General features: G+C 39.4%; 1 protein-coding gene across 1 annotated transcript in view; it reads right to left on the bottom strand.

The window, feature by feature from the left end:
* Positions 1-22,970, bottom strand: part of HMGXB4 (HMG-box containing 4) — a 48,626-nt gene that overhangs the window by 25,472 nt on the left and 184 nt on the right. Inside the window, exons 2-5 of the mRNA XM_004373805.2 lie at positions 18,241-18,339; positions 17,438-17,586; positions 17,087-17,165; positions 15,349-16,298 (exon numbers count right to left, since the gene is read on the bottom strand). Coding sequence (XP_004373862.1) covers positions 15,349-16,298; positions 17,087-17,165; positions 17,438-17,586; positions 18,241-18,271 — 1,209 coding nt within the window. The 5' untranslated portion in view covers positions 18,272-18,339. The remainder of the gene's footprint in view (positions 1-15,348; positions 16,299-17,086; positions 17,166-17,437; positions 17,587-18,240; positions 18,340-22,970) is intronic.

Here is a 22,970-nt window from a genome sequence, read left to right as displayed (position 1 = left end):
GAGAAGTACTGGGTACTATGGGAACATGTAATGGGAGCACCTCATCTAGTCTAGGGAATCAAAGAATGCCTTCTGGGAAAAGTGACTTTTAATTTATACCTGAAAGCTGGGTAGAATTAGCCAAGTAAAGAGTAGTTAAAGAGTGTTCTAGGCAAAGGAAAGAAGACGTGGTAACACTCAAAGCAAGAAAGAGGTAAGAGATGATGTTAGAGAAGCAAGCAAAGCTATAGACTGGGCACTCTATCCTAAAGAAGTAATTCAAGTATTGTAAGCAGGAAGCTTCACAGAATTACATTTGAGGACTGGCATTAGAAGGTTCTGGAGAAGAACAAGAGCAAAGGCAAGGAGAGCACTCAGGAGGCTGCTGCAGTAATGCAGGGGAGGGATGATGATGGCCTATAGCCCCAAAAGTGGGGCTGCAGAAAAGCAAACAAATTGGAAAGGAGGAAAAAGTAGCAGGATTAATCAGAGATAAATCAGAGTGTGGCAAAATGGAGAGAGCATGTGCTCTGGAGACCAATAGATCTAGGACAGAATTCTAACCATACTATATACTAATTACACAAATTGCTTTATTTCCCTGACCTTTAGCTTCCCTATAAGCAAAATTTGGATAATACCACTTAACTCAATGGTAGGAAGTAATTAAATAGTGTTTGGCACTTCAGTAGTTACTTAATACTATTTCTGTGGTGGGTGGGCAGAATTCCACAATAGTCCCTGAGATTCCAGCCCTCTGTGTACACGTCCTGTATAATACCCCTCTCTTCATGATGGGGTATCACTCCCACAATTATGTTATGTTATATGGCAAAAGGGATTTTGCAGATGTAATTAAGGTTCCTAATGAGTTGAATCTGAGTGAATTAAAAGGGAGACTATCCTGAGTGGGCCTGACCTAGTCGGGTGAGCCCTTAAAAGAACCAAGAAGCAACATAGAAAGAAGTTGCATGAGTTCTACACCCACAAGGAACTGAATGCTGCCAACAACTGCGTGAGCTTGGAAGAGGACCTCCATCCTCAGATGAGAACCCAGGTCTGGCCAACACCTGGATTTTAGCCTGTGAGACCCGGAGCATAGTCCTACCTGGACTTCTGATCTACAGAACTGTGAGATAATAAATGGATGTTATTTTAAACTGCGCAGTTCGTGATAATTTGTTAGCTGCAATAGAAAACTAATATGAATTCTCCTCTATTCCCTCTCTGTATTTTTCACAATACAAGTTGTTGCCCCAAAAAGCCAGTATCAGCTTTTTTAAAAATAGAAATTGTGGTGAAGGAGAATAGAATTAAACCATTTGACCTAAATCAGACAAAGAAAATAGCAGCAAGGTCTTTATTTTTAAAATTACTCATTCAAAGAGCAAAACTTCTATTTTTAGAATTCTTTTGGTTAAGCCAGTCTGTTTAGAGATGCTGTAGAAGTGGGTTCTGGGTGCTGCATCTCCTTTATTATTTTATTGGCAGCTTCATATCCCAAAATGCTTTAAGTGTTCTAACTAAAGGGCTCTCTTTTCAAATCCCCTTTTGACATGAGATACAATGGAGTGGCATTTTACACACACACACACACACACACACACACACATCCACACACCCCAGTTCATGTAAGTTTTGTATCTGGTCATTTGAGAGAGAGATTAATTGACTGACTGATTGATTAGCATGGACTGGGTGGATTACCACCACCATTCCACTCTTAAGAACGTACGTCTTGGAGCAAGTGTGAAAGGAGATATAAATCTGCTCTCCCCAGGTAGGCTGCTGTATGTCCCTGTCAGTGTGTGCGACTCACTATGACAAGTGTAAGTTGGATGTCTGATGCAAACGTAATTAAAAAAAAAAAAAAAAAAAAAGATTATATGGCTCCTGAATACATGCCAGTTACTTCATCTGGTGCTGAAGAGAGAGAAAAATCCAGCTGTGTTGGACTGAGAATCTACTGGCCTTCAATGTGGAGCCTTCTTAAGATGCTTTCAAGGGAAATCCTGACTATACAATTTCACTTTATGTGCTGACCTTAGAACCTAACCATCATGCAACTCCATTCTCGGACCTAAAGCTCTAATTTCAAACTTAAACCAAAAAACAAACAAACAAAACCCACTGCCGTCAAGTCAATTCCAACTCACAGCGTCCCTATATGAGATTTCAAACTTAGGGGTTAAAAATTTTCCAGACCACAGACACTCTTTAAATTAGTAGTTTTGGACCAGTACGTAAATAGTAGATGATCTTTCTCTATATATAAAAAACATTTCCATGTGATTCCAAATGCAAGGGCAGTAATTCCACTCTACACTTTCTCAGTCAAGAAGCATACAATATGGCAAGTAAAACACGTGATTCACAGTGGTTACATCTGCAACAACACTGATTCCATTTTAATTTAATACAATGTTAATATTTTGAAAACTTGGATACTTATTAGTAGGAAATTACTTGTAACAAGTCCACTTATTGAATGTGACTCATGATGTTATAATTTTACAGCTAAGAGCGTCCTTTCAAATGTTTTATGAGGTATGTCACAATATCAAGACCTTTCAAAGAGCAATTCCTAATGCTCTTTATAAAGAGGTCCTGCTTAAGTTTTTTGGGTCATAGAGCTGTTTGAGAACCTGACGAAAACCCTCTTTCAAGCCCATCCATAGATTCCTGCTTAAGAACCTCTGTTTCAAAGGATAAAATATCTGGGGGTAAAGGCAAAATGCAGCTTATGAATCTTAAAAATAAAACTTGACTTTCTTCTGCTGATGACAGGAACCCCAATCCATTCAATGTCCCAATACACATGTTAATAATAATGCCCTAGTAAAAGTGATGTTAATACTGTGTAGGAGACACTGTTGTAAGAGCTTTACCTGCAGAAACTCATTTAAACTTCAAAACAACCCTATGAGGTCAGTCCCATCATGACTGCCATTTTAAAGATGAGGACACTGAGACCCAGAGTCACACAGCTAGAGAGAGGCTGAGCCAGCATCTGAACTCAGGCAGTCTGGCTTTGGAGACCACACTCGGAACCATTATGCCACACTGATGCTCTTCTGAACTGACTTGACCAAGATCCCTAAATCTGAACTGGCTAAAGGAAAGGGTACCAGATAAGTAAGGTCTTCACACCAAAGTTTTATTTTAATAATTCTGAATGCAAATCTTTCTAAAATGTAGTCTATATTTCTGCTGTCATATTCAGCAGTGAATATATTTTAAACACTTTTCCAGTACAGTGGACAGAGCATGGATTCTGCAATCAGACAAGCTTGGGTTCAAACTTCTGTTCTGCCACTAAACAGGTGCGTGTCCTGGGGAAGGTTATTTCACTTCTTTGAGCTTATTTTTGTGAAATGGGGATGATAATACCTATACCTCATTGGATTCTTATGAATATTCAGATATACTGTATATAAAACAGTTACTACAGTGCCTAGAACATATTAAAAACTGTAATAGAGCTATTATTATTTATTGTTACTTACTACCTACTATGGTGATATCAAGGAAAATGCCCCCAAATGCCCTATTTTATGAATTCTTACTCAGCTCTACTGCCCCTCCCTGGCAGGCAGGCCTTTCAGCACTTCTTCTTCCTGCCTTCTTTACTTTTAACCTTCTGCTGGCTTTACTTCAGTCACACCCTATGCCCCCTCTTGTCTCAGTGCCTTCACATATATATTTATTCCCAGACTAAAATGCCTACTCCTCATTTCCACCTAATAATACCTGCTCAGCCTTTAAGAGTCAGTTCAGATGTTACCTCCCCAAGGAAACCTCCAAACATTCCCAGGTTTTCCTTGTACTCCCTTAGCACTCTGCACATGCCTCTGTTGAGGTTCAGCACACTGAATACTAGACCTGAAGCTCTTTGGGAGCAGAAACTGTATCTTATTCATAGTTGTATCCTTACCACTTGGCAAGTGCCTGGCACAATGTAAGTTTGGAATAGATAAGTAGTGAATGAATAATGAAGTCTCAGAATTGTGTGTGACAGGCCAGAAATGTGCATTAATTTGTATTGTCTCATCTGATTTTCACAAGACCCTAGTAAGTGAAGGAGGCTGGGTACTACTTCCCCCATTTTAAGAATAAAGAAACAGGGTTAGAGAGGTCAAGTAACTTGTCTCTGGCCAATGTCCCTTCTCTTCACTCCAAAGAGCTCTAATGAGCTGTAGAGAACTCATTTGATAACATCTACTCTTTTTGCTCCTTAGAGACCCTGCTTTAACTGTTTTCCAAATAGGTGCAGTAACTACAGAGTTTGGTTCCTAAAAGGTGGGGTGCTATATTCAAATACAAAACCATAAAGGCATAGTCGCCTTCCTTAGTCTAATATCTCAAATGAGTGGCTGAAAAAGTTTAAAAAAGAAAGATGCTTTCAAGTATATCTTATGCTTTTGAGGAACTTGAGATGAAAGCAATAGCAACTGTAACAGCAGCTAACATTCACTGAGCCATGACGTGTGCTAAGTGTTACATGTATCACTTAATTTATTCTCAACAACCCCATTTTACATGTCAGTAAACAGAGAAGTGAGGAAGCAATCTCATGAGGGAAAGCTGGTAAATAGACTAGAATAAGAATTCAAGTCTAATGGATTTTAGAGTCCAAGGTTTTAACTACTTCATTACATTCTGCCTCTTAAATTAAAACACATACACACACACCAAAACAAAACAAAAAACACCTCTATATTTCTCAGTTAGACAAATCTCAGACATCAGGACCTTGCATCTGTTTCTTTTTTTTTTTTTTAAATACAAAGTATTACTGAGAGAGAGATCTAGAATCTACTTTTAGCATGTTAAAGACTTATGACACTGGGTAACCATCTCTTAAAGTTTTAGAAAGGTATGTGGTGTAGTGAAAAGAGTACAGGCTTGGGGTTAAAGAAAACTGTATTAGAATTCTGGCATCACCACTCAACAGTCTAAAACTTTGTCCTTTTTTCTCAGCTTCTTCCTCGGTCAAATTTGGCTAATAAATACCTATCAATCAAGACCGATAAGATATCCAAAAGGCCTAGCACGGAGCCTGACACATAGAAAGCACTCAACAAATGGTAACTACTAACTTATACCATTTATTGTTGATGTTTAGTCTCAGTTTAGCCAGAGAAAGAACTTATATAATATCATCACAAGCCTAGTCTACCTGGCCCAGCCTTAGGCTGCTTAGAGGAAATGTAAACATTCTGGAAACACACAGATAACTGAAGGCATGCCTCTGAAATGGCAACACGGTAGGTATTATTTTGAGTGCTAGTGAATGGGCTTTTATGCAACCATATCCTGCTCTTCTGATATAACCAAAAATCTTCCATTCTAACGGATGATCTTTAATGGGAAACTATCAAGATATAACCACATCATTTTTCTATTTCTCCTCAGAAAGCAGGACTCAAATCAAACCAAACCAAACCCTCAAAAAACAAAACCCAACATCGAAAATGTTACCTTTCACTAGGGAGGTAGTCATTTCCTATTTGTCAAAATTGTCCAGTAAGAGGAGATTCTCTACCCTGCTTTCACTTCTACCCTGCTCACTCTTTTGCCAACCCTCTGGGCAATCTGGCTTCCATTCATAACCACTATACTTGAACTCCCTGACCTCTCTAGCATGAGACCAGTCTATTGTGAAACTCTGTTCCCTTCACTTCCATGACATTGCCCTCTCTCTCATTTCTACTCCAACAAAACATTCCCCTCTTCCTTCTCCAGTGCTCTAACTGTAAGTGCTCCAACAGATTTCTGCTCTGGGCTCAATTCTCTTATCCATTTACATATTTCATTATTGCAATCAATGTCCAATTTCTAACTCTAGTTCCAACTGCTGTACTGAGTTCTAGGTCTTGCGTTTACACTGCACTCTGGAAATTCCCACCTAGATGATATTTATACAACTAACATTCATTGAACATTCACTAACGTGCCAAGCATTGGGCAAAGACATAGTTTTCAAAATTTCTTGGTTCATGGTACCTATGTGCCTTTTCATGTAGTACTTACTCTTTATTGCAGCAATCACAGAAAACCCAGCTTTGCAAAGATATGACATTACTGAAAGGAATATAACGTGAAAAAATGTTGACACTGAGAACTACTTTGAGCTAGTAGTTCACGAGTATCTGATAGATGTCGAGCATCACTGTTTCCCTCAAATATTTAAAATATCCAGTGGTGCTCCTATTAGTTTGCTGTGGCACCCAGAGCACCTCGGCACACTGAGGCCCTAGGTAATTTTGTATGTATTAACTCATTTAATTTTCAACAATCCTATGAGGTAGGTCCATTACTGTCCCCAATTTATAGATGGAGAAGTTATGTAACATCACATAGCTTTTAAATGGTAGACTCAAGAGTTGAACCCAAGTGGTCCGGCTCCACAGCCCCCGGTCTTAACCAGTTTGCTATGCTGAATCTTCTGATGCTTGTACCTCAAAATCTAAGCCTAACTTATCTTCTTCTCCCAAACAGGCTATTCTTGGCTTCTCCATTTTAATCACAGTCCTGGTTGTAGGATTTGAAGTAGAAAGGCCCGTAGAGGCCTTTAGCACTTCCACCAGTTGGCTCTCAAGCCTCTGCTCACTGTAGACCAAGGGAACACAATTCCTCAAGCATTCCCTTCTATCTCTAGGAGGACTATCTCTGACTTTTAGATAGTCCTTTTTTGTAATGAAACAAAATTCTGTAATCATGCAGTTTCTACCCTTTGTTCTAGCTTTATACTTTGGGATCATCTAATCTCTCTTCCACATGGCAGCTCTCTAATAATAAAAGAGTAATCACAGAATTTAGGTTCTTTCAATTATTATACTTACCAGCATACAAAAAATGTCAGATTTATAAGATGCATCCTCATTTTACAAGGAATTTTACTTTTAGAAAACAAAGTACTTTTCAACATGTATTTACTGAAAATGATTTGAAAATGGTTTTGTACGGGAAAATGTATTTTTATGTTTGCCATACCCAGCAGCTTTACGCTGCTTTTGTTTTTTCTAACGGGTATGAGTCAGAATAGACTCTACGCCACATAACAATAACAAATTTTCTGTATTGGTGGCAAACCAAAATATTGCTTGTTGGCACTGCTATCTTTCACAAGGTCTCTAACATCAAATGTGAATCTAGTTAGATGAGAAATTTATTTAAATCTAAAATATTGAGGGAATAACCCAAACACTTTCAATCAGTTGCGGGGCCTATGACTTGTTCTTTTTATTAAGAAAAGTACTGTCTTTCAGTCACCACAGTAGACGGAACAATATAGGAAACATCTGTCCCCACTCCCAAACACATAGGGATGCCAGAAAAACATTTTAATCCATGAGTAAGTTTAAAACTGAGCAAAGAGAATCTTCAGGTGCCAGAAACCAGAGGAAACTTAAAGAGTACTGAATGGAAGCTAAAGCTAAGGAGATCAGTAAGAAACTGGGACCAGACATAGGCTTTAACATAGGGGCCTAAGGCTTTAGGGTCATGGGCTCTGAGTAAACAGAGGTGAAACTGAGCTACCTGTATAAAGCTGAGAGAGTTCACGAGATGCTTGATATGTGAAACAGGAACTAGAAAAAATCCCACCCGACTCCACTCTAAGGAAGGCTGACTTTTGCATCAGGCCATGAAAGTGAAAAGTTAAGAAACCTTGAGAAACTGGAAACCAAGCTGGCATAGTGCGTGTGTATGAGGTCTAATTCACATCATCAAGGTGTGACCTTGAACTTGGAAAACTGATACAAAAACTGGTCAGAAATTAAACAAACAAACCCCACAGGGTTCTTGGTAAAGGCAAACACAAAACCATTCTGTAGGAACTCCCATAACAATGGGCACTCAGAATAAACAATCTCTGCTGAAGCTGAGCTTACAGTTAAACAAGTTATAAATCACAACAAAGTGAAATATTATGAGGAACAGTCAGCAGAAACAACACGTGAAAGAACTTGTGCTTCAAGAACTAGAAATAAATCAAAAAAAGACTTAAGAATAAGTATGCTTAAAATATTCAAATAAATGAGGCAGTAACAGAATCAGACAATAACCGGACAGTATTTAAAAAGGCTTGAAAAATAAAGAAGAAATTCTAGGAATTAAACAGAAGGTAATTAAAATAAAAACAAGTTCAATGGACAGGTTGAAGAACAGTCTAGATACAATTGAGGAGAATTAGCAAATTAGAAGACATGGAGACAGAATGAGAAGTCCCAATAACTAAGAAGAGAAAGGACGAGAGATCTTATTTGAAAAACACAATGACTAGCAAACAATCAGAATTGAAAACTTGCATGTCCAGACTGAAGGAAAACACAAAGGTCAAGCAAGACAAATACAAATACATTTCACATCTGGGCAAACTGTAGTGAAGCTAAAAAAAAAAAGAGGCAATCTTAACCACTACCAATCTACCTACTTACCTACCTACGCACATGAGAAGACAAACTGACAGAAAGTTTCTCATTAGCAATAATAAATGTTAGCCACTGGGACGGTAACTTCAAAGTGCCCACAGAAATAACGGTCAACTTAAGATTTCTTTTCCCATTCCATAATTCCTGTGTGAGGGGAAATAAGTACATTTTTAAAATATAAAGTGAGCTTACTACTCACAGACCCTTACTGAAAAAAATCTCTTCAACAAGAAACAACTTGAATCCAGAAGGAAAAAGTGGGCTACGCTGTGAGCAAAAAAAAAAGTTAGTAAATATGTTGGTAAATCTAAATAGGTACTTAATGGACTACAACTACCACAACCTTCACCGACTGAGCCCAGAACAACTAGATGGTGTCCGGTTACCACGAATGACTGCTCTGGCAGGGATCACAATAGAGGGTCCTGGACAGAGTGGGGGAAAATGTAGAACAAAATTCAAATTCACACACACACACAGACACAAACACACACACACACACACACCCCTGCAGGCTTGCTGCTCTGACAAAGACTGGAGAAACCCTAAGAGTATGGCTCCCAAACACACTTTTAACTCAATACTGAAGTCACTCCTGAGGTTTACCCTTCAGATTAGACAGGTCTTTAGAACCAACAATAACACACAAGAGGGATGTGCTTCATAGTTCAATCGTGTATACAAGGCTAATGGACACATCAGCCTAAAAGCAAAGACGCAAGGCAGGAAGGGACAGAAAACTGGATGAATGGAAACAGGGAAGCTGGGGTAGAGAAGGCGAGAGTGTTGACATATCACAGGGTTGACAACCAATGTCACAAAACAATTTGTGTATTAATATTTAATGAGAAACTAATTTGATCTGTAAACTTTCACCTTTACTCACAATTTAAAAAATGTAAAAAAAAAAAAAAAGAAGTCTAAATATGTACTACTTACAAATTTAAAAACAGCTTATTTTGAGAAGGAATTAAAAATAAAGTAGAACCAAAATACTAGATAATAAAATGAAGGATAGGGAAGGAGGGTGGGCAAATTAGATTTAAGGTAGTCTAAAGTCCATATTTTATTTAGTAGAAGGATGGAGGATGGAAAAACAGATTGACTTAAGTCTTTGTTATGTGAAATATTCTATGTTAAGAATTTAAGGGTAACCACAAAAAAAAAAAAATATAAGTAGAATGTATGGATTTCAAACAGTAGGGGAAAAAAAAAAAAAGAAAACTGTATTCCAACAGTGGGAAGGAAAGCAGAAAAAAAAACAGCAAAGAAAAATCTTGGTAAAGAGGAAACACAACAAATGTAAACAGATTAAATCAAGCAGGCTAGCTGATTGAATACACACACACCCACACTCAAGCTATTTGCTACTTAGACACATTTAAAACAAAACGACACAGAAAAATTGAACATGATGGATTATAAAAAGATATACCAGGTAAATACAAATTAAAGGAAAACTGGTATGCAAAACTAAAACCAAACAAAATACAATTTAAAGCAAAATGCATTAATAGAGACAAAAGAATATACTACAAAATAAAATTTACCAAAGAGAGGTATCATGAGCTTTTATGATTTTTTTTAAAGCTTATAAATAAAAAACTCCCAGAATTATTAGGAAAAATTGTAATTCACTATGATTGTGGGAAATTTTAATATACCTCTCTGAAAAAGTATAGATTAACCAGAGAAAAAAATGTGGAAGACTACAGAAGACCTAAACAGTACAATTCAGAAGCCTGATATAACAGATGAAAAAGTTGTGCACATAGTAAGCCACAAAAGATATTTCTACAACTGCCAAAGAGAGATAATTCAGATCATATTTTCTAAACAGAATATAATTACATTAGAAATTAGCATTTCAAAAGTTTTTAAAATAAACCCTTTCCTTATGGTGAGGGGACCGTAAATAATTAACGGTTAAGGAGAAAATCACAGGGGAACAATTTAGAACTACATATCAAAATAGTGAGACTTACCAAAAGGGTACTGAGAGGGCAATTCACAGACTTTAATTAATTTAAATTTATTAAAATGACAGAAACTGGAACATCTTTCTACTGTGACATTCTCTGTGTGTTCCTGGGAGGGACAAGTTTTAAAAATTCCATCACCTTCCTGCTTACTCTAGCCTCTGCACGCGACAGTTGGTAACTATCCTTCTGAAAGTGTGGCACCAAGAACATCGCACTTTGGGCACTGTTTTCCCTCAGAGGTTAGAGTGGTCTTATTACTTATCAGTGCTTTGTTCTGTTATCAATATTTCTTTAGTCCTGGATGTGCATGAGACTCACCTGTAAAGCTTTTTAAAACAATAATGAATGAATAAAACAAAAACTAAAAACTAATGCGAGTGACCCACCTCCGACCTAATGAATCAGAACCTTAGAGGATGGGACCCAGGCAAGAATATTTCTTTAAAGCTTCTTCGGAGATTTTTATGCACAGGTAAGGTTTAAAAAGCACAGTATGTACTCAATAAATATTTGTTGGATAAATAAATAATTAAATTCAGAGTATGACTATTTCAGGTTTTTTTAGACAGTTACAATCAAATACTGATTCACAATATGGATTTTGCTGTTCACTAAAATTCATTTTTTCACTAGCAATTGTCAGCCACAAGGGGTAATTACACACAAGTACGTCCCTACATTTGAAATTATAATTTCATTTTCCTAGGCACCCAGGTTCAAAACCTTAAGGCTCATCCTTAACTCGTTCCTGTTTCTGGCTTCCCAGATGCAAGCCTGGTTGCCAGATCTTACAAATTTTTTCCTTTAGAGTCTCTCCTGGACCTGTGTCTTCAATTTTATTTCTATCAAGCTTTTATTACTGACCTTCTGAGCTATAATAACCTCCTGGGTGGTCTGCCACCAGTCTCTCCTCAGTCCATTCCACCTGTACAGCCCTATCATTTTATCCTTAAACTATCATTTAGATCACATCTAATCCCTGCTCACAAATTCCAAAGTGCCCGTTGCCAAATCCTTTATCTTGGCATTCAAGATTCTTTACAGTTTGCTTCCAATCTACCTTTTTTTCATCCATACAAATAGTTATAAAATGCTTGCCAAGGACGTTTAGAAGTTGAAAGTAACATTAAGCTAACTAAAAGGACCTTATTAAAAAAAAAAACAAAAAACAAAAAACAGTTGCTGTCGAGTTGACGTCTACTCATGGCAACCCCAGGTGTGTCAGAGTATTATAACTGTGCTCCATAGGGTTTTCAATGGCTGATTTTTCAGTAGATTGCCAGGCCTTTCTTCCAAGTTACCTCTGGGTAGACTCAGACTTCCAACATTTGGTTAGCAGCTGAGTGTGTTAACCAATTATTTAATACAGGAAATGGGATATGTACAAAGATAACTGTAATATAAGAAAGAAAGTAAGTGCAATAAGAGAGACAGCAAGGTGTTACGGGAGTACAAAAGTTACTTCTGCTGGGGACAGGATGTCAGATGTCTTATCCCAATCAAAGAGGTGGCATTTGATTAGGTCTTGGAGGGAAGGCAAAGCTTCAATGTGTGAGAAGGGTAAAAAGGTTACTGCAAAAAGATAAGCAAAGGAATGGAGGTAAGAATATACGGGAAACAAGTTTGGTTATACATAGTGTATGAAAAGGGAGGTTTAGGGCTAAATCATGGACAAGCATGAATACCTGGCCAAGGGTTTGGCCTTTGATATTTATTCATTCAACAAGTATTTACTGACTGCCTACAACAGGCAGACTGCAGGTTAAGCACTAGGGATCGAGTGGAGAGCAAGACAGACACGATCACGGTCCTTCTGGAGCTTACAGCCTAACATAAAGGTACTGAGGATCTGCTGAACATACAGAGGACTATCATCATTGAAGTGGTGTTTAAAGAAGACCGGTGTGGCATCAAGGTTAAGATTAGTTGCATGGGGGAAAGAAGCAGAAAAGAGGCCATTTATTACATCAAGTATACGGAGGGATGAGGCACAAGATAGTAGCAGGGGTAAGGTAGGAAACAAAGGCTTGAAAGTTACTAATGAGGAAGAACATCAGGTTTAACACTTGAGTGGAAATAGTTGGATGAGAGCAGGGAAGAAAGAAATGTAAAAGTAAACCATAAGATTGGAAAAAAATCAGAACAGTAGTTGGCTCTGGGGGTGGAGACTGACTGGGAAGAGGTACGAAAGAGCTCTCTGGGATAATGCCTATATCTTGACAGAGGTTTGGGTTACATAAGTATGTGTGTTAATTAAAACTCATCAAATGGTATCCTTAAGATTTGTGCATTTCCTTATATGCAAATTTTACCTAAAAAAAAAAGACCAATAAACAAAAAAACTCTGAAAACAAATACAGAACTCAAGTTAATGATATGCAAACTGAAGTGTTTAGGACTGAAGTGTATGATATCTGCAACTTACTTTGAAACAGGGCTTCAAACTGGTTCTGGCTGGTTCAGTCACGGCCAACAAAGTGAAACCCGAATGGACCCGTGTTTTTAAAATGTGGGGGAACCAGAATAATAACTGGAACGGGAAAAATTATGGGTCAAAGCTGTGCTGGAAACTTAATCTTCCTCTTAAAAAATAACGGCAGCGTGTGTATTGCATAGCAACCAAATCTTGACAGGAAGAGTAGGAAACAGCAGTGCGCCCCATAAAGATGGTGGCTGCTCAGTCCCTTTGCATTTGTGTTGCTCTCTGCAGTCCTGGCAATAATCTAATCTCCCAAATCAGGCTCCTGAAAGGGCTCATTGCGCCTCTTCCCAGTCACCTATTCCAGGGCTTTGACCTGTAATTTTTCCCATTCTGCTTCACCCAAATTGTAAAAATTCAGGTCTGTTCTAATTTTGCTTTGTCAGTCATGATCAAACTGGTTTGAAATGATTTGAAGCCCTGCTCTGAAATACATTAAAAAAAAAAAAAAAAAGGTACGACGGATCAATGGATAGACTGATGGAGAGATATTATTATAAAGCAAATACAGCAAAATGTTAATTTTAGAATCTCCGTGGAGGGCCTGTGGTGTTCACCGCACAATTCTTTCAATTCTTTTGGTTTGAAAAATTTCATAATAAAAAATGTTGAGAAAAATGATAAGTATAAGGTTCTGAGTTTGGATTGACCAGAAATACAGGAGATGGAGGAGAAGATGCAGGTTTACGGGCCTGGATGACAGCTCAGTTAGTGACACACTGGATTGAAGTACCCAAAGCATCCAAGCAGAAATGTTTATCAGACAGTCAGAAACTAGACTAGTCCTAGAAACTCTACTAGAGTTCAGTTATTTCACTATGTCATTTCCGAAATGTCTTTCTGCCTCCATGCATTCCTTTCCACTGAAACCCCTTCTCCTCTTCAAGGCCTAGCTGAAAAAGCTTTTACCCTTCTACCTTCAGCAGTGTAAGATTAGTCGATGATATTATCATATATCATTAGAATGTTAATCCTTAGGGTAAACATACACCCTTGCACAAAATATATATTCTCTATTTGTTGAAGGAATGTTCAAATAAACAAATAAATAAAAAATGACCCAGTATCTGAGTATCTATTTTTTATGTTCACACTGATTTTTGGCTCAGAAGGTACATATATTTTTCTTTCTGAGATATATAGCGAGGATGGTGAGACTTCATCTCATGTACTTTGGACATGTTATCAGGAGGGACCAGTCCCTGGAGAAGGACATCACGCTTGGTAAAGTGAGGTCACTGAAAGGGAAGAAGACCCTCAACAAGATGGACTGACACAGTGGATGCAACAATGGGCTCAAGCATAGCAATGATTGTGAGGATGGCGCAGGACCAGGCAGTGTTTCGTTCTGTTCTACAAGGGGTTGCTATGAGTGGGACCCGAATGGATGGTCCCTAACAACAACAACATATATATATGTTGTGTATATACGTACATATGTATACATACATACACACATATATATGTATAAATATAAATATATGTAAACTTTCTTAAAAGGTACCCTTTGCAATGGGGAAACCATATTGTAGCTGAATTGTAGACCACAATGAGATTTATACTCCCAAATTCTTAATATATTTGATTTTCTCCTTCTTAGTAGCTTTTCTTTCATTTTACAGAACTACAAACACTGGCTGTCCTCAGCTGGCAAAACTATGATCGATTTTTTTCTTTTTTCTTTCTACTATTCTGAATTTTCAAATTTCTACAAAAAAAATTACACCTTGATAACAGGGGGAAAAGTTTGTTTGTTTGTTTTTAAGAGGAACTCTTTAATAACATAGTCATCATATCATACAGTACAACTGCTGGAAAATTCCTCAAGTGTGAGGAAAAAAAATCAAACTGAGGTGACTGATTTCTCATTACTATCTCCCCAATGGACAGTGAACTAACTCTCTAAGGTCAAAAGCTACGCCCTGCTCATCTCTGTACCACCTGGCGCCTAGCACAGCATTGAGCTTGGCAATTAGTAAGTACTCAAACAATGAAAGGACACACATATGACACTAAAGAGAATACATGAAAGTATCCAATACCACTAGAAAGTCAATAGCTTATTCCATTAACTTAACTGGTCACAATTCTACTAATTTTAAAAATCTGTTTTTCAAAATGACCTCAAAGAACACCTTCTCCTATCTCTCAATTGCCTCAAGGAAGACAGCGCTGCTGACTGAAAAAGAATCTGGGCTTGGCCCCATCTATGAAGTCTACGTATCAGTCAGAATAAGCCAAGGTATTCCTAAACCTTTGCTTGGTGCAGCGAGAGAATAACTACTGAGAAAACCCACAAAAAATTAAGATTGCTCCTACCTCTGTACCAGATAGACGTGGCCACTGGTAATATTTTATACTTTATATGATTCCAATGGCCCACACCCCTGCCCCCCAAAAAATTCCCAAAGGTTCACCTTGGCTGTTTAACTCCAAGTCCACTTACTATATTAAAAAATTTTTTTTTCTTTACCTTTTCTCCCCTTTCTCTATCTCTGTCCTTCTCTTCTCTTTTCTTTTTCTTCTCACTGTGCCCATCTGTGTGGAGGCTGGGAAGTGGTGGAGGAGGGGCAGCTGCTCCAGCGTATGGGATGCTGGGAGGAGGGGCAGGTGTCATGGTGACCTCTCCCACTGCTGCAGTGGAAAGTCCTGAACTTCTTTTGGACTTGGAGTGTCGCTTCTCTTTATGCTTTTCCTTGTCCTTCTTCTTTTTGCTCTTCTTTGACTTTTTCTTCTTCTTGATTTCCCTGTAAGAATCATCTATCACTAACTCCCCAGCCTCTAGTTCCCCACCAGAGGACGAGTCTGATTCTACAAGAATAGGTTCAATCCCTGAAAGATCAAGGTTAGCACTGTTGGGTTCTGGGAACTGGGAGACATCAGACCCTTCAGGGCCAGGAGATGAATGTGGGTCTGAGGATGACTTGTGCTTCTTCCGGGCTGATTTCAGAAAGCTCTGTAACTCGTGTCCTAGGAATAAAGCACCTTGCTCATCCCGAGCTGATTTCTTAGAGGATTTTTTCACAGTCGCTTGCTGAGAGGGGTACTGGAAAGACTCCTCATCAACTGAGCTGCTTCCTTTCTCCTTTGGTGAGAGAATGAGCTTCATCTTTAAGCCATCAGGCTCACGAAGGGTCAGTGTCTCTGTGTTCACATAGAGTGGTTTCATTTTTTTGGATTTGTGGGAGCCACCATCCTCTAGGGATAGTTCCCCACTGCTTCCACTTACTTTCTTCCTGTGGTGTTCCTTTTTACTCTCTGAATGGCTTGAAGAACTAGAGGATTTCTCCCCTGTCTTTTTGGAGGGCTTGGAGCCTGTTGCCAGTGGGGAAGTGATAGCCTTCAATAGGTCCATAGCTGTATCGGCAGACTGTGGGCTGGACTTTTTCTTTTTCTTCTGTGACGATTCCAAAGACGAAATGTCTGTAAAGAATCAAGAGAAGTAATGGCAATAGGATAGGAAGCAACTGTCATCATCCTTTCTCTCACACCCAAAACACCCAACTAACAAGAAAGAAATGGCTAACACGAATGATGTCAGGGGAGGTCCTTCAACTGATTCCTAACATTCAGAGATGATGCCCATGTGCTTCTTGGCTTGGTAGATTCTGCCTCTGATCCGGCAGACAGTTCTCACTACTGAAGTTGTTTCTCTTCACTGAGTCTTCATAAGCTACCAAAGAGAGCATACCCAGAAGAAGGGACTATCAGCTGTAGGATTAAGGGCACTTACAATTTAGATTAAGCTGCAGACAGAGCATCATTTGTTTCTGTGTTCGGGACAAATTCATTCTGAAAAGGGGTTAGTCTCTTCAGCTATGTGCATACCATAGCTCAGAAAAACTGGTCTTGTGAGTGGATATACACTGGATAGAGAAGTAACCCACAGGTGCAGGCCAGGGGGCCCAATGACTACATACAGCAAAGGAATGCTAGATAACAAAGGGCATAAGATAAGTGGATGATTGGGGGGAGAAGGAACCTGGTACCTGGTGTATCACAAATGAAGACTGTTCTTCTATGCTGAATCCTCCAAAATACCAGCCCTCCACCTCTCTCCTCCTTCACACTGGTTTATCGGCACTCAGAACAAGAACCACTGTCCTGTTAAATAGGCCACTGAGTCAGCAACATCTGGATCCCTTCCCCCTACCCCGACTCCAAGAACCAGTGATGTGTTTATCCCACCTGTTGCCCTTTCCCATCCTTACCTCCAAAGTAGTAATCATCAGAGGAGTGCTTCCTCTTCTTCTTGTGTGTGTCCGTCCCCAAGAAGTAAAGTTCACTACCCTGGAATTAAAGAGGAAGAACAGTTGATCAGTAAATAAGATGAGGCAAAAGCAGTTTGGAACTACTCTTGTTCTTAGACAATTTTTAACTCTGGAAAACAAACTAAAACACAAGAAATAATAAAAATAGATGTGAATTAAAAAGAAAAAAAAGACGTGAGCGGCATTTTATTTTTCTTTTTAGAAGCTTTTAAAAGAAATTTCCTTTTTCAAATATTAGGAAATACAAGAAATAGCTAAAAACTTCCCTAACTCAAATGTTTAGAACCTTACCTTTAACTTCTTCTTGGAAGAATTCCTGACCTGAGCAGCGATTTCTTCCTCTTCCCTTAAAAAATCTTTGTAAGAACGTTTCTTTTCTCGTTGGCTTCGGCCAGCTGCCAGTCCTATGTCCTCAAAGCTGTGATCATCGTCAAAGCAATCTGGGAGGCACGGATTCATTTGGGAAAGGAAATGAGAAAGTCAAGTAAGTAACAATGAAATCATCAACATGCAATGAATGCAATAGTACCTCATTTCTAAATTAAAATAATGTTTCAACAAGTCCACTGAAATACAGGGCTAGATCCAAAGGGACAAGAATATTTCTTGATGACATGGCTGCAAATACAATCAAACCTGAAGAAACAATGCTTCCACACTATGCAAAGGCCCAAATGTGCATCCTCAGACATGGTTTCTTAGTTGTGATTTGGCAGGTGGACACGGACTTGCAGAGGTAAGGCTGGAAATAATAAGGATTCATGTGCTGCGTTGCTCTGTGGGAGTCCAATATGTGATTCCTATCCCCAGGCTCCTGCACATTGGAGACGGCAAGGACCAAGAGTGCTGCAGGGGATCACCCCAATAAACTAGGCTCGATTTCAGACTCTCATGCTGGAACCCCTGTCCTGGTTTTCGTTTCCATGGATGGGCCCAGCCTGGGGATGTCGTGGAGGCTGAATATCCTAATAGTGCTCTGGACCATCACTGGGGAGTCCAAGCTGTGGCGCCCAGTCCTGGTCACTATGTCCATGGGCTGCAAGGATTGAAGAGTATACCCCCTTTGGAATGCTTCTCAGATTAAGGGGTCATACCTTCTTTCTTCATGGAGTCATCATAAGCCATGGCGGTCCTGCAGGGCCTTTGAGAATGTGTCACTGTGTCCAGGCTCCTTCCCGTCTACAGGACCAGGTCTGAGAAACAAAGAAGGAAAACCCTCCTGTAATGTGAAATCACTGTGGAGAAGAAACCTTCCAGATGGAAATGCGTAGCGATCCAAGGGCCGACTAGAAGGGCAGCAAGAAATAAAGGAGTGTCTTGTCACCTCCTTATTCTGCTTGTAAATCTACTGGGGTTGAAACTCCAGGAGGTATACCAGGCTTAGATTTGATTCAAGAATTGAAGGTATGGATTGGCAAAGTATATAAAATACCTCTTATATAAAAAATACTTCAAAATTAATGACAATTTCTAAAATGCCAACAGGACCGAGAGCACTGAGACAGAGTTAAAAACTGACATTGAGAAGGATGGGTTCAGTCATGGTGACAAAATGCACAGGTAAAGCAGCCTGCAGAGGAAGACAGATCACACCATACAGATGAAGACCACAAAATCCTACCAATTGGATTGGTGACGTTGTAAAATCTATTATATTACAATTTAAATAGAAACAATAACATTATAGGGATATTAGAGAACTTTAGAACATTTTTTTCACATGTATTTTGTTGGGCTAAGACTTTGCTCAAATTCCTGAAGTGTAAAAGTAGTACACTTCTTACATCAGTTGGCCACATGACAGCCTTTCTTAAAGTTAGTTTGGCTAGGTAAAAATAAGGGAGAATTATCATTTGTCCACTAATAATGAATTCTTTACGACTGTTAAAGATTTTCACTCATTATAAGAATTACTATAATTTAAATGTTCTAAATATAGTACTGAATTTGTTAAAATCTTTTTTTGGCATTTAAGTTTATATATCAATTTTGACAGTGCTATAAACTGCACAGTAAGACAAAGTCCTTCAAATACTTTAATGACAGGTAATGTCCCAAGTCCTGCAGGAAGTCTTTGCAGTAAATTTCAAAAACATATACAAAATATATTGAAGATGTTCTCACTCAGTTAGGAAAATGTTTACAAGTTGACCTGATCAGTCATTTATTTAAGTTTTATTTTACCTTCATTAATATAATGGGATTTACTTCAATGGGGCATTACTAATACCTTCAGGTAGGTGTGGATGATACTGACGTGTGCTACTTCTGAGAAAGAAAGGATGAATTTGATTAACAAAGGAAAGTTTCCTAAGTGTTAGATTTAAAAAAAAAAAAACAAAAGACTTATTTGTATAAATCAGATAATATACAATACGTAGAAAGGCCTAAAATGAAAACAGGAGGGAAAAAAAAAAGTATTACCAAGAATGATTTACAAGAAAGATTAAGAAAAGAAACGTAAGAAAGCACTTCTCCACTTCCCTGAGAAGTGAAATGAAGAATGGACTTGGTCAAAGTAAGAGCAGCTAGAGTGAAGTAAACAAACTAAATGAACTGGATTATTTTAAAGATAAATCAGAAAAGTGCTTGCTCAGGGGGTGTTTTCATAGGAAATGAAGGGGATAGGGACATAAGCCAGGCCTCATGTGGAAATATGAGGGGCAAGACAGTGTAGCTCGTTTTTCATGTTCCAGCATTAAGTATTAAACTTTCTCAAGTGGAAACTACTGTCTTCCCCTTTCTACCCAAAGGGAGTGGAGGGGAGGCGGAATGTCATTGGGTATCAGCTCCATTAATCTGAAAACAGTATATCCTTTCACCGGCACCAAACTGAGGAGCCCTAGTGGTGCAGTGGTTAAAATGCTCGGATGCTAACCAAAAGGTCGGTGGTTTGAATCCACCAGCTGCTCCACAAGGATGTGGAGCAGTGGCAGTCTGCTTCTGTAAATGTTTATACTTTGGAAACCCTATGGGGGCAGTTCTACTCTGTCCTACAGGGTCGCTATGAGTCAGAACTGACTCAATGGCAGTGGACTTGGTTTGGTTCTGGAATCAAAATATTGAGTTTTTTAGGAAAAAAAATATACATACGTCACACTGGTTTTCATAGGCTGATAATGCCAAGAAATACCACGACTTGAGACCTCAAGTTAAATGCTTTTCATGCCAAATAATTTCTGGCAAAGAATGCTTGAGAAACAATGGAGGAAAAATCTTAAATATTCAATATCATAAATATGCCCAACAATCTGTCAACAACGAAATGCACTTCTAAACGTAAGCTCCTGAAGCTTATAATCAGGACTTCCCTTTGTAACACCGAAGGACAGAGTTGAGCAATCTAACACTCAAGACAGAAGTACCTCTGAAGACAGAATGAGAAAGGAAACAATAACTGTGACTTACTAGACTATGAAAAGGCTCTCCTGGCCTCATAACTGACGGCTTTTAAAAACAACCAGTAGATAGAAAAAGTTGGAGAGGAAAACAGAAAATTAGGAGCTGTTCCTCAGAAGCACAGGCCAATACAGAAAACATGTGCTGCTGTTAGCATTAAGTTTTAGGATTAGGCCTGCTGCTGTTCAAATTTTCTTGAAATACACTGAAGAACATTTTCTAAATTATACGATTAAACAATCTGTAGAAAAATATGAGAGAGGCCTGCAGGCAAGTCCAATTCACTAAAGAATTGGGGTAGATGAAAGCTTGAAAAACTAAAATTAAACACAATGGACTGTATCAGTCAAAGCTTGGGAAGACTTACGGCCCTTAATTTTTAGGTTCTTTAAAATCAAGATATTATTGTAGAATAGGGTCTAGTTTTGGTTGCTGGCTCGTAAAAGAAAGGTGACACCAGATAAAGAAGTCTTAAGCAACAGAGTGGAAGAAAGAGTTAACGCAACATTTATATAAGATCAGATGAGCCCCTGATATTCCATCTAGATCTCAAATATTATCCATGATAAACTCGGAGTTCAGGGGTAGGCAGCTGACTATTCAGATTAGTGGAAATGAAAAATCTTAGGTTTAATTTTCACATTAGAAAACAGAGGCCATAATTAAACTAAATGTTGGCAAATGTAAAACGTGTTAAAACTCATTTTTTATGAGTTCCACAATCTTGGAGTTTAGAGAATTCAACGCAGTCAACTTCAACAGGCAGGGATAATTTTACAATTACGTTTATCTCAGTGTGCTAAGAAACGACAACGTAAGTAAAAGTTCATTATTTAACATTGTTTATGGAAATAAGAAACATTGCATCATAAAAAAATGTATACTTATGAAATGTGCAAATTTTTATACGTTTTTTTTTTCGGATTTTTCTTCAGGATACAAAAAAGGAGAGGCAGAGCTGCTCTTCCACTTGTAGATAAGTATACAGATTATGTTCAGGAACAGGCTTTTGGGATTACCAAAGTAATCAGGGAAAATTTAAAATCATTAGCTATAGTACTTGGTTACTTTGAAAATTCAAATTATAAATTTTGAAACAAAGTTTCAGAAGGTAATCTTTTGAAGTGATCCGAGCCCCAGCAATCAGGAAAAAGCTTCTTCATTCAGAATGCGAACGAATATTGAAAAAGAAGGAACAAAGTAAGTCTCATAAAGTAGGCAATAAGCTAAATTCTGGTCCAGGATGCGAGCCTTGTCCGAGGTTTCTCCTTCTCTTTGCCCAACACTTCTTGCAGGAACTCAAATCGCCACATCCAGCTGTTGCCAGTTACCGAATTTTTTTTTTTGGGGGGGGGGTTGTGTGTGTGTGTGTTACTTCTAGGACATGAGCAGGTGATGTCTTCTCGTTTTTGTCAAAGTTTCCTCCAATCTCAGACACGACTCAGAATTCTTGCCACTCCCTTCTCCAAGGACCTATCTATGCAGCACTCACAGCCCCTGCCAGCTCTGGAAGCTGCGGAGATCCGGACAGCCTAGGATGGGGATTGAATCTTCTCACTGCAGTGTAATTAAGCGGAACCACGACCACCGCACAGATTGGCTCACAACACACATTTCCACAAAACCAGCAATACAAATTTTGACAAGCCTTGTCCAATCAACAGGCTTTATTTTGGATTCGGTTTTTTATTTATTCTGCTATGAAGGATATAATCAGCTACCAGCTTGGGCATCAGAAGGGAGGGACGTAGATGCTTCTCTTCTTTTGTATACTATAAAGAGAATCTACAAGTAAGAGCTGTAAGGGGAAATAAATGGGCCTGTGTGAGGAGATACCACTACCAAGGCACGTTCGAACTGAGGTCGCACGCAAAGAATACACACGATACCAGGTTATTTATACAGAGCCCCCCAGGACCACCATTTTTGTGGTCCCCACGGTAAACCAATGGGATTCTCCCGGCAGTTCTGCAGCAACAACTAGTTTAACAAAGCTCTGTAAAGAGGAAAAGAAAAAAGCTCTTCGCATCCTCTTCTGCCAGCCGAGGACCCAGCCCTCCAAGTCGCCCCGGGCTCAGGCCCCTTTACCCCTGACAACCCCAGGACCTAACATCCCGGGCCCCAAGGCCAGCCACGGTTCCAACTCGGGTTCCCGCGTCCTCGGCGGCCGCACAGTGCCCCCGAGGGCGGAGACGGCCCGGGCAGGGGGAGGGGCGGCCCCGGCCCACAGGTCCCCGGGGCGGCCGCACGCCCCCTCCCGGCCCCGCAGCTTTCCCGCCTTCCCCATTTGAACAGCTCCCGCCCGCCTTCCTCCTTCGGCCCGCTCCAGCCCATTCCAGGGGGCGGGCTGCGGCCGCTACTCCAGTCCCCGGCGCTGCCCCTGGGCTAGGCCGCGACGGGCCTGGGGCGCCCCCGGGGCGGTGTC

Source organism: Trichechus manatus, unplaced genomic scaffold, assembly GCF_000243295.1.
Source record: "Trichechus manatus latirostris isolate Lorelei unplaced genomic scaffold, TriManLat1.0 scaffold00027, whole genome shotgun sequence".
NCBI classification, from domain to species: domain Eukaryota; kingdom Metazoa; phylum Chordata; class Mammalia; order Sirenia; family Trichechidae; genus Trichechus; species Trichechus manatus.
The sequence above is the reverse complement of the archived record's forward strand: the minus strand, read 5'-3'. Positions and strand labels throughout refer to the sequence as shown.